The sequence below is a fragment of the Sander vitreus genome, chromosome 20 (genome assembly GCF_031162955.1).
Source record: "Sander vitreus isolate 19-12246 chromosome 20, sanVit1, whole genome shotgun sequence".
Taxonomy (NCBI): Eukaryota; Metazoa; Chordata; class Actinopteri; order Perciformes; family Percidae; genus Sander; species Sander vitreus.
In genome coordinates this window covers 22,369,201-22,383,115 of record NC_135874.1, presented here as the reverse complement: position 1 = coordinate 22,383,115, position 13,915 = coordinate 22,369,201, and the positions used below count along the sequence as shown (strand labels likewise).

The 13,915-nt window shown below is 41.2% G+C and overlaps 1 protein-coding gene across 2 annotated transcripts in view; it reads right to left on the bottom strand.

The window, feature by feature from the left end:
• Window positions 1-12,541, bottom strand: part of sobpa (sine oculis binding protein homolog (Drosophila) a) — a 37,944-nt gene extending 25,403 nt beyond the window's left edge. For both annotated transcript variants that reach the window (XM_078277809.1, XM_078277810.1), the window contains exons 1-3: window positions 12,232-12,541; window positions 1,897-2,017; window positions 526-735 (exon numbers count right to left, since the gene is read on the bottom strand). In XM_078277809.1, coding sequence (XP_078133935.1) covers window positions 526-735; window positions 1,897-2,017; window positions 12,232-12,327 — 427 coding nt within the window. In that variant the 5' untranslated portion in view covers window positions 12,328-12,541. The remainder of the gene's footprint in view (window positions 1-525; window positions 736-1,896; window positions 2,018-12,231) is intronic.
• Window positions 12,542-13,915: the final 1,374 nt, after the last annotated feature.

Genomic DNA, 13,915 nt, shown 5'->3' with positions numbered 1-13,915 from the left:
AGCTCATTAGTCGCCTGTCCCTGCTTGGTTTGGAGGCTTTCAGGCCATTGCAAAGACAGAAAGTTTTTTACTTTGGATAAACATTCAGTTTTCCTTCAGTTTCCCTGCTAAGTGCTGAAGAATCAGCAAGTAGGCTATACTGTACTTTCAATACAATGCAATCTTTCTGGAGGACAGCTGTGGATGAAGTCTAAGCCAGTTCTTCTAGTTAGGGGTTTTGACTGGGGATATGTCTGTGGTGGTTGGGCATTTGGGTGAATACATAAAAAATCTGCGATGGGCTGAAAATGACCTTGATCTTTTTTAGAAATGTAAAATGTAGCCTTGTTCGAAACACACAAATGGGTAAGCATAAAACTGTTGAAACTTTATATACAGGCTCTTGATGTGAGCTGGTTTGCCCATTTGAGTTCATTTTGCTGTCAGTCATCATGTTTAAGTGTTTTCTTGACAAACAATGACTTAAACTACTTTTCAATTCACCTCCTGTATGTGTCTTTCTGAAATGGTGTCAGTGCTCCCTACCTGCAGGGGGCTTGATCAGTGGCGGGGGGATCATGGGGACTATGATGGGCAGGTTGCCATGTTCCTTGGTGCTGGGCATGGAGGTGGACGGAGTGGTGGAGGACTCTGTGACTCCGTTCCTGGAGGCTGGCAAAGACTGGGAGCTGTTGGCTCGATCCAGAGAGGCTTCGCTGCTCTCTGTTGAAGCTGGGATTTTTGGCAACAAGTTTTCTAGAAAGGGGGAAATTGAGCAGAATAAAGTGTTACTGAACAATTGATGATACGTGGCAATGATATGGCATCCTGCCATACTGTGAGAGCCTAGTATGCCTACAATTTGACATAAAGGGTCACTTTTTACCATACGAGGCACAATAATGTTTGGCTTGGAAAAGTTCCTTTTTAAAGCACCCCAAACATTTAATTATCATACAATGCTGCAGTGCAGAGCATATTAGCTGGTTTTCCAGCACACAACTTTACTATTTTGGTTCAGTCTCACCGCTCTCATTAGCCCCGTTCTTGTTGAAGCAGGCACCTGTAAAACTGGATTGGACTGTACACTAACTGCCCAGCATTAAATGGCCAATTGATTAGCAACTAGCTGGTTAACATAATGGAGCATTTAGCAGCTAATGATTCAGATATTTCCCTCAGGGGTTTGTGGAGACCAAAACAGAGCTAAAAGGAGATTGAATATTAGGCTCAGATTTGTGAGGTGGAAACAAATGTGACTCCAAATGAATGCTTATGTTGCTCTGTGTCTCCTGGATGAGTATGTAGGCAACTGTTCGCTCAGAATATCAACTCTATAAGATCTTTGCAGCTTATTGCATTGCTCCCAATTGGCAAAAAAAAATAAATGAACGCAGGTTTCAATGTTCAAAAACATTCTTAGTCATAATTGTTTTTTAGTTTCACACTCAAAAAAAAGTCAGGACTGGATGTGGCTACACATAAGATTGACAGATCAGGTAACATAAGTTACTCTAATTGTATGGGAATGTGAAAATTCTAACCAGTGATAAAAAGAACAGACATACAGAAACCTCCCAAATGTACTAACCTAAACTTGTAAAACTTTGGCAGGAAAAAAAGTGTCTTCATGTTCCCTTATTACTTGTTGTTAGAAGCTGTTCCATCATTTAAGATTTAAGGGCCTTTAACACTAACGAACAGGTGTCTTAGTTACGTTACGTACACAATCCATTCATAAGCACTTCATATTTTCATTCATTTCTTTCTCTTTTAATGCAGTACACAATCTCATGGTGGACAATGAAGCAATTGAGAGTGTTGACTGCCGGGCCAACCAGTCAAGAAATGCATGCTCTTTTTTAATAAAAAAAACAACAACACTTAAATGGTGTATTGTATGTTAGAGTTCCACACCTTTGAGGACAGAGATGTGCTGTGGCGTCTCCCCTATCTCCAGGTTGTCAGAGTCTCTCAGCTCCACCTTGTCATAGCCATACCAGCCCAGCAGCTCGTTCATGGTGTTCTCTGCAAAACTCTGCAACACAAACAGTTGGCTGGTGAGACTCAAGCCAAAGGTCTTCATGCTTTCATGTAGAAAATCTCATACTTCAATTGTAATTCCTTCAATACAAGAAGTGCTGATGATGAGCGTGATGATGAGAAGTGATATTGTAAATAAATAGTAAGAAATTTAAGGCATGTCAAGGGGGTCTTAAAGAGACTAAAACTGAGCGTTTTAGACAGATGAAATATATAGGTATATTCAAACAGACAGCATAAGAAAATGTAAACATGTTCTAGTAGAAACCCATAATACAAGTATGATTTTGAAAATGAGCATAATATGATGCATTAAGGCTGTGCAGCATTAGTTTGTAAGGACTGGCCCACCGTAGCTGCTGATTATTAAAGGAATAGTGCAGAATTTTTAGAAATACGCTTCTTTGCTTTCTGACAGGGAGTTAGATGATTGATACTACTCTATGCTCAGTATCACTCTCATATCTGTACTCTAAATATTAAGCTACAGCCAGCAGGTGATTAGCTTAGCTTAGCAAAAAGACTGGAAACAAGGGGAAACAGTTAGCCTGGCTCTGATTAAAGTTGAAAGAAAACGCTAGCAGTGCTACATCTCGTTTGTTGATACCGTACAAAAAACCCAAAGTCTAAAAAACGACAAGCTGCAGTTCTATCGGGGTTACTGTGCCGTTTCTACCGTTTCCAGTCTTTATTCTAAGCTAAGCTAACTGCCTGCTGGCTATAGCTTCATATTTAGCGCACAAACACAATGTATCGATGTGCTCATCTGACTCTCAGGTAAGAAAGGGAAAAACTTTGTACTTCCTAAAATGTCAAACTATTCCAGTAAGTGGTTTTTAACATTTTACTGGTTAAATATTATTGTAGATAAGTAGATACACTACATTATTAATAACACAAGTGTATTTCAGTACTCTAATCCATCACAGTTAACAACCACTCACAACACAGTAAAAACATAAAATTAAAAAAAATGTGAGCAGGACAGTAAAGTCCCAACATTCACTAGCAGCACAGCAATGCAGAGTGGTATGCAGATAGTTAGTGCAGTTATGCAAAAATAAATACAACCGTATGCAGGTGAAACATCAAAGTATTTCCTCCATAACAGCCTCTAACAACACAGTCAATAAACACTGTACTCAAAACAAAACCATAACCCCACTAATGCATACAGCCCATTATCACCATATACCTCTCAGCTGGAATATTCCCAGAAGCGTCTATTTACTGAACCATAAACTATGGTAAATGGTTCAGCTATCAAACGATTCTAAAACATAGATGAAAATGTTCTTTCTGGAAACAAACTACAGCAGCGACTGAGGATGAATATGCTGTAATTATTTGGTCTATGCGATAAAACATCACAGGTCACTGAACTATATGCTATGGGAACACTGCTCCTTGGCGCTGTAAATGTTTTCCACATATTGCTGCTGAATACATTTCTGTAAAATATTCTCTTAATGCAAAACACATCCAGCTCAAATTTGTACTAAATTAGTCTGAGGTAAGGGACGTGCCGGTCAGTTAGCACACAGCACTTGTACTGTACAGTCTGTTGCCACGGAAATGACCCGCCTTGTCTTGCCATTTGTGTGCTTGCTCTAGATCAAATTGACAAGACTCGAGTCAGTTCATTGTTTTATAGCCAGTCCCACTGTACTCTGTACATGATCTTATCATGGCGACCGCCGACACTCATCAGTCATTACATCAAGCAGTTAAATATCAATAACAGACAGCTCCCGTCGATATGTCAGAGAAGGAGTGATCATGTCGGAGTGGTTGAGTGCCACCCAGCACATCTGACTCTTAGCTGATCTAAATTTAACAGCAAAATATAGACACACACATCCGCAGAAGAGAAGAGAGTATCTGCATCTGTTTTCTTTAGTTGTCTTCAAACCATTGCTCATTCTGAGAGAAAAAGGGGAAAAAGCTAATTCAGATTGTGGCCTAACCTGCCTCCACTGTAGATTATTTGTAAAGCAAAGATGTTAGTGTATTAGCCGTCACTGTTGCCTTTTCATCCGTAATATAGCAGGAAATAAACGCTGCTTTATTACAGATCATTGCTATCTCAGAAGGAAAGAAAGCTGGAAGACATGACATACGTAATAGACTTAGCATCCGTATTAACTTTACAGGTGCACTGGACAACTTCACATGTTGGGCAGTACAAATAAAAAAAATAAATAAAAAAAAACTAGGTGTGAAGTGCCTTCAGCAAGTTATGTTCATGTCTTTCAACCAGGCCGATCTTCGATATTTTATACCAAATAAGATGAGAGACAGAGAAAAAACTCTAACTTGAGTGCAGATTTCTCCGGAGAGTGAACACTCACTGCTGGAGGCTGGACTGAAGCATTGATTCGTGATTTCCTGTGGGTGGAAAAGTGACCGTGTCTGAAAACAGAATTTAATTTGGGCAAATAAAGTGAAACTACAAGGTCTCAGTCGAGATGGATATGATGTATACCTTATGCAGCTCTAAATAGAAATAAAAGAAATGTCTAGAATGGCTCATCATGCACGCTGACGCAGCCTGCAGACAACAGGTTGGTCCACTGACTCAATCACTTGATACAAACTTAATTAACAGAGCACCCACACAAAGCACAGTTTGGATATTGTTTACACACACACACACACACACACACACACACACACACACACACACACACGCACACACACACTTGTTTAGACTGGGGCAGGGGTATCTCTTTGCATATTTGAGACACCGTGGCACAGTATAGGAGTGACAGAGACAGATTTCCTCCTGCTTTATCAGCACATTCACTCTGTTTCCAAGCATTTCAGAGAGAAATTCCTGATGTGCTGTATTTGTATCTTAGAGTAGTAGCACTGCTCTAGGATCAGTTTTGACTATTTTGCTTTGTTCATACAGAGCATATAGTTTCTGCTATTCTGTGCAGAAGTGAATTTGCCACACTTAGTAGAAGGACTTAGTCTAAATGCTGGGGAGGCATTATTAATGAAGAATGACAGGAGTTATTGATCTGCCTGTTATGAAAAACCACTGTGGTGGGGGTGGTCAATGGCGAGACGTGGCACAAAGGTGCAGGGCACGGGTCGAGTCAATGACAGGTGAAGTCAAAGCTCCATGCTGTTGTGACGAGAAACACCATGCATGCAACTGTCTGTAGGAACGTTTCAATGCAGTCCACGCAAACACTTGAGTGTGAACATCTGGAACTCTGAGTATCAGCGTCCAAAAGGATTTGTAGCTATTATTTACAGAATTTAAAGTCTAATCCGAACACTTACAATCTCAATTTTCTTTGTCAAAGAGATTTAAAAAAAAAAAAAAAATGCTGGTTTAAGCAGTGAAGGCTGTTAATGAGGACAGCTCATGCTTGCAAATGTAACAGCACTTGTGCTTGAACAATGCTGAGTGACAGCAGTGCTCACTCTGCCTGAAGGTTCCTGGAAGTCAGATTTAGTACCACTTTCTGAGCAGAGCTAAAGGTCTTGACAGCAATATACAAAATCGTATTTCACCCATTGTTCCCATGGCGTTTTGCACCACCTTAAAGGGAGCAAAATATTTAGTCATTTGTTTATTCATACTTGTATTTTTGGTTTCTACCAGAACATGTTTACATTTTCTTTACTGTCTGCGTGAATACACCTGTATTCACCTTCTGTCTAAAACGCTCAATGTTAGAGTCTGTCTTTTTAGTCCCCCTCCCGAAAAAGCCCAGTCTGCTCTGATTGGTCAGCGTTTTCGGGTCTTCCACACCTGCACTCCCGGCATCTCTGCACCGGCATTGCAGCTGGGGAGGTACTGTAACGGCACTGTAGCGGCACTTTCTACATACATACTGTATATATATATATATATATATATGGTATAGTTGTGACATCACAACCGTGCAGACGTCCTAACAGCTAGGTTTAAAAAAACAGGCTGTGGGCATTTCTCTGTGGACTGAGCGTTTTGATACTTTCACAGTATTTTTATAGCACCTAGGCCTGCTTTATAATAAATAAAAGACAAGGATATCTCACTTTTTACAAAATGGGACCTTTAAGTTTTAAGTGAAATGGTCAATACATTTCTTGATTTAAACTGTGGGGGAAATTCAATTCCTGTCCATTCAGTGTGGCATTTGCATGTTTTCTTTGTATTCACAAGGATTTCCTTCTAAATTTCACATACACGTAGGTCAGATGAACTGGATGCAGTAAATAGTACACAGGTGCAAATGCAAGTGGCCCTAAAGTGTGGGTTTTTTCCAAGCCTTACACACAATGCATTGCACACAATTCTTAAAAAATGTGATGAGTTAAAGGACATGCATGATATCTAGAGAGTTTTCTAATATGGTCATTGTTGAGGTAGTCTATATCATTGAAATTCCACTTCTGGGATTGCTCCGTTGCCACCGGAAAGTCCACCGGATTTCACTCATTTAGGCCGGATATCCGTTGCCTTGGGCTTCCTTTGTGTTGGCATTTTAAACTCTGGTCGATTTATGAGGACTATGGTTAACCTGTTCTCAGATCTCTGCAGAGTAAATTCTGACAGCCAGCTAGACTATCTGTCCAATCTGAGTTTTCTGTCGCATGACGAAAAACAACTTTTAAACGTACACGTTCCACCAAAACAAGTTCCTTCTGAGCCTATTTTGCAGCGGCTCCGCGGCTTTTCTCCCGTGCTTAGCACCGCCCATGACGATTGTGACTGGTTTAAAGAAACCAGCAAACCCAACTGCAGCAACTAGCCCAACTGCTCGGATAAAAACTTCCTCCTATTGAACAAATGAGTTGGAGCATAACCCAACCTGAACGTACTCTTGAATAAAACGGATGTAGCTGTAAAATAACCACATCGCGGAGACAAAAACACAGCATCTCTCTGTGTCTCCCTTTCCTTCCGACCATCCTGTCCTCTGTGTCACCTTACTACTTTGAGAAAGTGGGTCTAATATTAAGAGTGGAATCTAATCCTGGTTGGCGGCTCATCAAAGCAGCGGCACCAACTTTGGCTCTGGGTGAGCTGGGGAGGAAGAGGAGTTAGAGGCACAGAGGCAGCTACAGATGTCTATATGTCACACTGGATGCATAGCCTTTTTAGCTGGTTTAACATGGACAAAATCTCTTTTTTTTATCAGCTTTTATTCGTCCCAAAGTCTAGCCTCCTGCTAAACAGATCAACTGGAAGTGCAGTTTGTGTTTCAAGATGCCGTACTAAGATTATTATGTAACAAGTAAGAAAAGTTGGTTTTTTTAAAGCCAACATTAGCTAAAATGCATGGCCCTGGGATGGTGACTTCACTTGGTCTGTCCATCTGTCCTAATTATGTTGTTGACCATTAAACCCTGACATTTTGTTCTCTGCCATTATCAAGACAAAATTTCCCCTTGACCAAAGTTTTGATTCATGACAGTGTTATCTCAAAAACCAAAAGGCAGGAGCTCCCTGAGATTGGTTGTTGGTATTCATGGTCACCAGATAATAAATAGAAATCTCAATGTTTTGATGATTTCCACAACTTTTTGTACACTTCACTTGTACACAATAAATGTACAAATCTAGTAGACACCATGCCATAATGTTTACCTAACTCATTAATGCCGCCAAGAGGACAAACCGTTTTTCCATTTTGGACACACAAGAGCTTTGCTCTAGTGCCACCATCAGACTAACATATCAATCTATGAAATGTACTGACTCCTTTAATGTCCATCAGAGTGTGGTCTTTCCTGTGACATACACCTTGGAATAAACATTTAAAGTATTTAACCCCACTGATGAAAAGGCTCCAAGAATAGCAAAATCATCACTGTATTGGTTCATGCACTGGTACTGTGGGGTGTAATGAATATTGCAGCATTTAGGGCCCATAGCAGGTTTAACACATGAGGTCTTATTTTGTCCACAAAGCAGTAGCAATGGAAGCGAACTGATTGACTAAATAATAATGACAGAAACTGATTACTTGCTAATCAATGCGTCAGTCAAGTAATGGTCGAAGACATTATTAAAAGCTGTTTTTAAAGCGATACTATGTAACTTTTGAAGGAAGAAATAACGTACTCTTCCTATTATTATTATCCTCCTTATATTGTTGTACCTGCTGTCTGGCATTAGTTGGTACATTTTTAACACCTTTTGATGATTTTTATTTTTTTTTCTCCTTTGGGCGAGCTCATAAACAAGACTAATAGAAGCTTAATTATCCCTTTGGTGGATGGAGGCATAGCTAGAGACAGCAGCATACTATGTCAGAGGTTTTAAATCAACTTCATGGACACCTGCGCTGTTAAATTGTATCTCGATATGTTGAAAAGTGTTTCTAACATTTAAACCACCCCCATGTGTCATTATTGGATTGCAATAGCTTGGTGCACTTTATAAACTGGCATCTCAATGAACACAGTGTGTGATCTTTTATGATTATTGTGTACAATTAAGGCTATTTGTGCCATTATCTTTTAAATCGTTCTGCCTCTGCTGATGCATTTTTGTGCACTGTGGGTTAGACCTCTGATACGATGATATTTTGGTGCATTTAAGAAGAAGAAATCTTTAGCAGAAAAATACCCACTTTGCCCTTGTTATCATCGGCCAGAATAACAGTCAAAGACAAGATGGTGGTCGTACAGAGCCTTTGCAGGATAATTAGTGACGCACTCATGTTACTTTCATGACAGATTCACAAGCTGCCACTTCTCTGCCATATATTCAGCAGCAGATCGTAATAAAAACACATTTAAAACCTCCACAGTCTCCCCCCTGTTCCCCTCTAGTAAGACCCAGCCGTGGCCAGCAGGGCTTGTGGTAATGATGATGGTGGGAATTGGATACCTTGCGGGTAGAAACCAGAGCAGGTCACTGTACACCGTGATAAAATTCCCGAATCCACACGCCAAGTTTCCCTTTGCCTCCTCCTCCTCCACTTCTCTACTTTTCCACTCCCCTGCTCCCTCTCTCCTCCGCTGCCTCTCCCTCTCCTCTGCTTTCATTTCCCTCTACTTTCCTTGATATCTGATCCAGCAGAGACACTCAGGTTACGGTTTTTACAGCTAAGCCAGCCCAGCGCTGTATACATTCCTTTCTTCACTGTTTCTTACTCCACTCTCCAGCCTCTCATATCCCCTCCATGCCCACTCCTCCTTGTCCTTGATTACTCGCCGGGGCTTATTTTACCATGGCACACATTAAGCAGCCAGATGAAGGAAACACTGTCAGACTGTTTGGTTTTGCGGAGTATGATCCCTCACAAGGGCACATTGTGTGTGTGTGTGTGTGTGTGTGTGTGTGTGTGTGTGTGTGTGTGTGTGTGTGTGTGTGTGTGTGTTTGTGTGTGTTTGGTCTGAAATATTAAAGATGAGAGAAGGGAACAAACTGGGTCCTTTTGTTCTGAACACTTGGAATAGAAGAAGTTTTCTACAGGAAATCACTTCATTAAACTTCACTTACTATTCTAGGTCATAAGCATGCAACCATGGCATAGTGTTAATTAGCTACAACTCTGCAGCTCGTAATGCTGAGTTTGGGTTTACAGTCTGAGGTGCAATGCTCTCATAACCAGCCAAAGACCTACAATGTTATATCATATCAGAAACATCCGTATTTGTTTAACAATATTGAAGTTATTAACACCCATAATGTCACAATAACAATGAAGGTATTGAAGGAGAGGCTGCAGCTAACTAGCTGTTCCCTACCTTCTATCTGTAGATCAGTGTTTTTCTAAATTAAAACTGTAGACAGCCGCTTTGTGTGTATGTGTGTGTGTGTGTGTGTGTGTGTGTGTGTGTGTGGGTGTGGGTGTGGGTGTGGGTGCGCGCGCGTGCAATAGGAGATGAAATTCAAGGTTGCGTAATGAGCTACAATCGAACTTGTTTAGCCTTTGAAAGTGTTTTGACACCTTAACCACATCTGCTGTGCCATTCAGGAGCTTCCCCTGGTATTGACGGAGATACTGGAGGTGTCACGTGAGAGTGGTGTTTTTCCCTACGCACCAACAATACAACACCATATCTGCTGTATTTTGTATTGGCATATCTAAAAAATAAAATCCACAAGCTAGTGCACTGTCATTTTTATTTGGTTGGGTACATCTTTATATTCCAAACTCAGATCCACAATAGACTCATCACAGTTACTATAAGCGCTTCCAAATCAAAATGTCAAATTAAGCTGCTTTCATCAAATGATATGTTTAACTGAAACGTCTGCTCTGCGAAACATATTGCAAGAGATGTCAATTCACTGATCCCTGAATGATGACCCGTGCCACAGCATCCATCATCTGACAGCAAAACGTAACTGCAAATAAAACATCATTTCTGATGACTGACCTGATGACTGACATCATATAATGACTTGGCTAATCATATAAATTATATGAGGAGACATTTAATTTGATTTTCTCTTTTTTTTTTTACAGTCCAAATAGATTTATGGTAATATTTGCTCTTTGTTGTAATGATAAAAAATTAGCAAATAAAACCTGGACAGACAGCACTTTATTGTGGCTAAATGATGCTCATAAAGATTTCATCCATTATAAATGCTCCACTGAGACTACCTCAAGTGCTCCCCTGATAAGAAATAAGGAAATGTCTCCATGGCGAGACCCTGCCTGACACAGCCCCTGCCCTCCATCCCTCCCTTCCAGACAACAGGAGAATGGGTTAACTGTATTTCTTCTCAAACTGAGGACCATGACTTTTTATTTATTTATTATTCTGTCAAGAAACATGTCCTGTTCAACAAGCAGTTCAAATTCTGTCATTGAAAGAAATTCCCTTTCCCTACACCTCCAATGCATTTTTAGGTAACAAGCCAGGACAACTCTAAATGCAGCTGCAATAAGTGGAAAACTCAACAAAAAGACTTAAAACACAGTACTGTATATTACACTGTTAAATATATATTGTATTAGGTTACATTAATAGTTCCTTGAGGCTCTGGGATAGTCACCAACAAAGCATCTAGATAGTCATCAATGAAATATATATATTTTCTGTTTTACAGTAAGAGAGAAGAAGTAGTGATACATGAAGCGGCTGGTATTTTGGAAAGGTCTAAATACAAAAAAGGCTTTATTCCAGTCAGGGTTGTTTCAGGACTGGCTCAAAGCCAGCATCCTTGCTTTTCCTCTGACAACCTAAAATCACAATTTCCCCAATTATTCCCGATGTGATCCCCTGCATATCCACCAATAACAGCAGAGCACTGAGTGCATATGTGTCTCCAGCCAAATGTGTACAAACAATGAAGAGATGGAGACAAAGCGGACACACAGCCTGCCTCACACACACACACACACACACACTCACACACACACACACACACACACACACACACACACACACACACACACACACACACACACACACAGATGCCAGGAACACTTTCTTTCTCCACAATGAACCGCACGGAGCTCAGGGCTCAAATATCACAATGTGCACCGAGCAACCACAAAAAAAAATAAAAAAATAAACACGAATATTTAAACGTGTGGGTAAATATTGGGATAGAACCGTGCAGGCCGAACACAGGAGACAATGTGCTCCTGTCGAGTGCGTAAAGCTCACAGACGCACATCTGGATCGCACGCCTCTGGGCAGCTGGGCAACACACATAAACACAAACCTCTACTCAGAGGCAAACCCACGCAGTCGACAAGGACCCGCAAAAGCGTCGCGGATAGGCGAGTGTTTCCCCCATTGATTTCTACTAATTATGCACATTGGCTGCTCTCCGTTGCGCCGTAGTGTAACAGTATTAATAGTAATAGTAGAGGCACTGTTGACGCCTTCACTGACGCACTGGATTTTCCATTAACTCTGGGCAAGCCATTAAAGACAGGGCACACAAACGGCGAATTATGACATGAAGCGACAGGAAAATACACTGTATTCCTCATTGATTCAAAACTTACTACAGTAGCAGTGAATGGGTGCCGCATCCATTGTGCAAGGCGGTTTACTGGCAGGGTGCGCTGCTCAGGCAGGCATTCAGCGTGAATATATGACAATAGAACTTGGGTGAAAAAAAAATCAGAAATCAAAGTTTGACTACCATGCAGCCAATTGCACTTGAGTGTATCGTATATTTTCACTGAGGACGCCTGTTTAGTGCTTCTACAGACATGCATGCTCCTCACAACCACTCTGTTTCCACGCGTAATCACATGCAAATGGGCACAGACCCCCTTTTACCTTCATCTCTTCATTTATTTCCCTTTTCACCGGGTGAGCTGGTTTTCGGCTTCTTTTATTTTCCGGAGGTCTGCCCTCTTTTTCCATCTCTGCCATGTTTTCTCTGAGATACTTCTGCGGTGAGGAGGGGTGAGGAGGGGGTGAGAGAGGCAGCGGCAGCTGTTTACAGTCGCCAGACGGCGGATGTCTTGCAGCTTTTCAGCGGCCCGTGTGACGCTGGTGATGCCGCCGAGGGCTTGCGGTGCGCGGCTATGTCAGCCATCTTCTGCCCGTATCCTCCACGGTCCGTGCACCAGTGGTGAGCCGCCTCTGTGAGTCAAAGGAGAGGTTGAGTGAGGGGAAAAAACGAGACAGGGGGAGGGGCGTCCGTTGAAACATTATATGACGCGTTGATGATCAGAGGTAGGCTATTTCTTCTCGCTTTCCCGTGGAGTGCAATCAGAGCAGTCACATCCACTTAACGTTGCTCCTTCATGGTGACAGCCTGCGAGCAGCAAACAGGTGCCCACACACAGTCCTTCAGTCACACATTGTTCTTCAGGGGATTCTTAAAACCTACTGGTGTTGGTCATAATGAAATTGGCTCTTTCTATCGGTTACAGACTCCACTGCTTCAGTCATTTAACACCACACACTCAAGAAGTTCCAGTCACAGAAATGTCGCTGTCAGTAAGCAGAGCAACTGTGCAGGGGGAAGCGGGTGCAGTGCCTTGCTTAAAGACACATCAGTAGGTCTTCAGGGATTAAAAGCATGGCTGTGTTTCTCTTGCAACAGAGAAATAGCCTATTATAGTGGAAATTCAGGAGCATCTGGAGCAGGTGCATGATAATGCAGTCTTCTTAACTAAGAAAAAGGGAAGTTGCAATCAGAATAGAAGTGCAACCTAAAACAAATCCTTCATCATAGTGAGTGAAAATGCTCAACACTCTCTCAAGGCCAAAGGAAACTTTTTAGGTGTGTTGATTTTGTAACGTCTGAACTTAAAATAAGCATGTTTTGGTCTTCAGAGTGTCGCTTCTTCTCCATCAGGTTGCTCCCTCATGACAACGTGCATGGCACAAAAAAGCTTAGAGGTTTCTCCGTTTTCATTTTGGTACTTTGGTACCGTGCTTCCGTCGACATTTGTCCTAATTAAACATGTTTGCAGGAATCCCATAGTTCAGTTATCCCATAGTTCAGTTATCCCATAGTTCAGTTATCCCATAGTTCAGTTATGGGTCTTGTAAAAGTCAAGGAAGATTGAGGACGTAACAAAGGCATTTATGCTAGATTCAAACCACATCACACTTGGAGCCGTTTTGTTGTTTGCTACTTTCAACATGTCCCAAATAACTGAGCTCAAGAACAAACAATTCTGAAACTGATTTATAACGTTTTTCAATTATAACTTTGAACTTGAACATCTACATTTCAGTCTAAGTCTAAGAGTTGTACTATAACAGTCAGTCATCCATTCTTTTAAAAAAAATGTATTCCAAAAAATAATATTATAATGTAGATACATGCAGTACATAGTCTTAAGTGTTTCCACAGCCTGCATATATGTCTCACATGGAAAACATACAGGTGCATGCTAGGCCTGCAGACCTTTTTCCCAGCAGAAGCTTCAGAAAAGCACAGGTGTAATTGATAACTTTAAAAACGACTTAATTCCATTTAGGTGAGCTAGTATACACCAGGGTC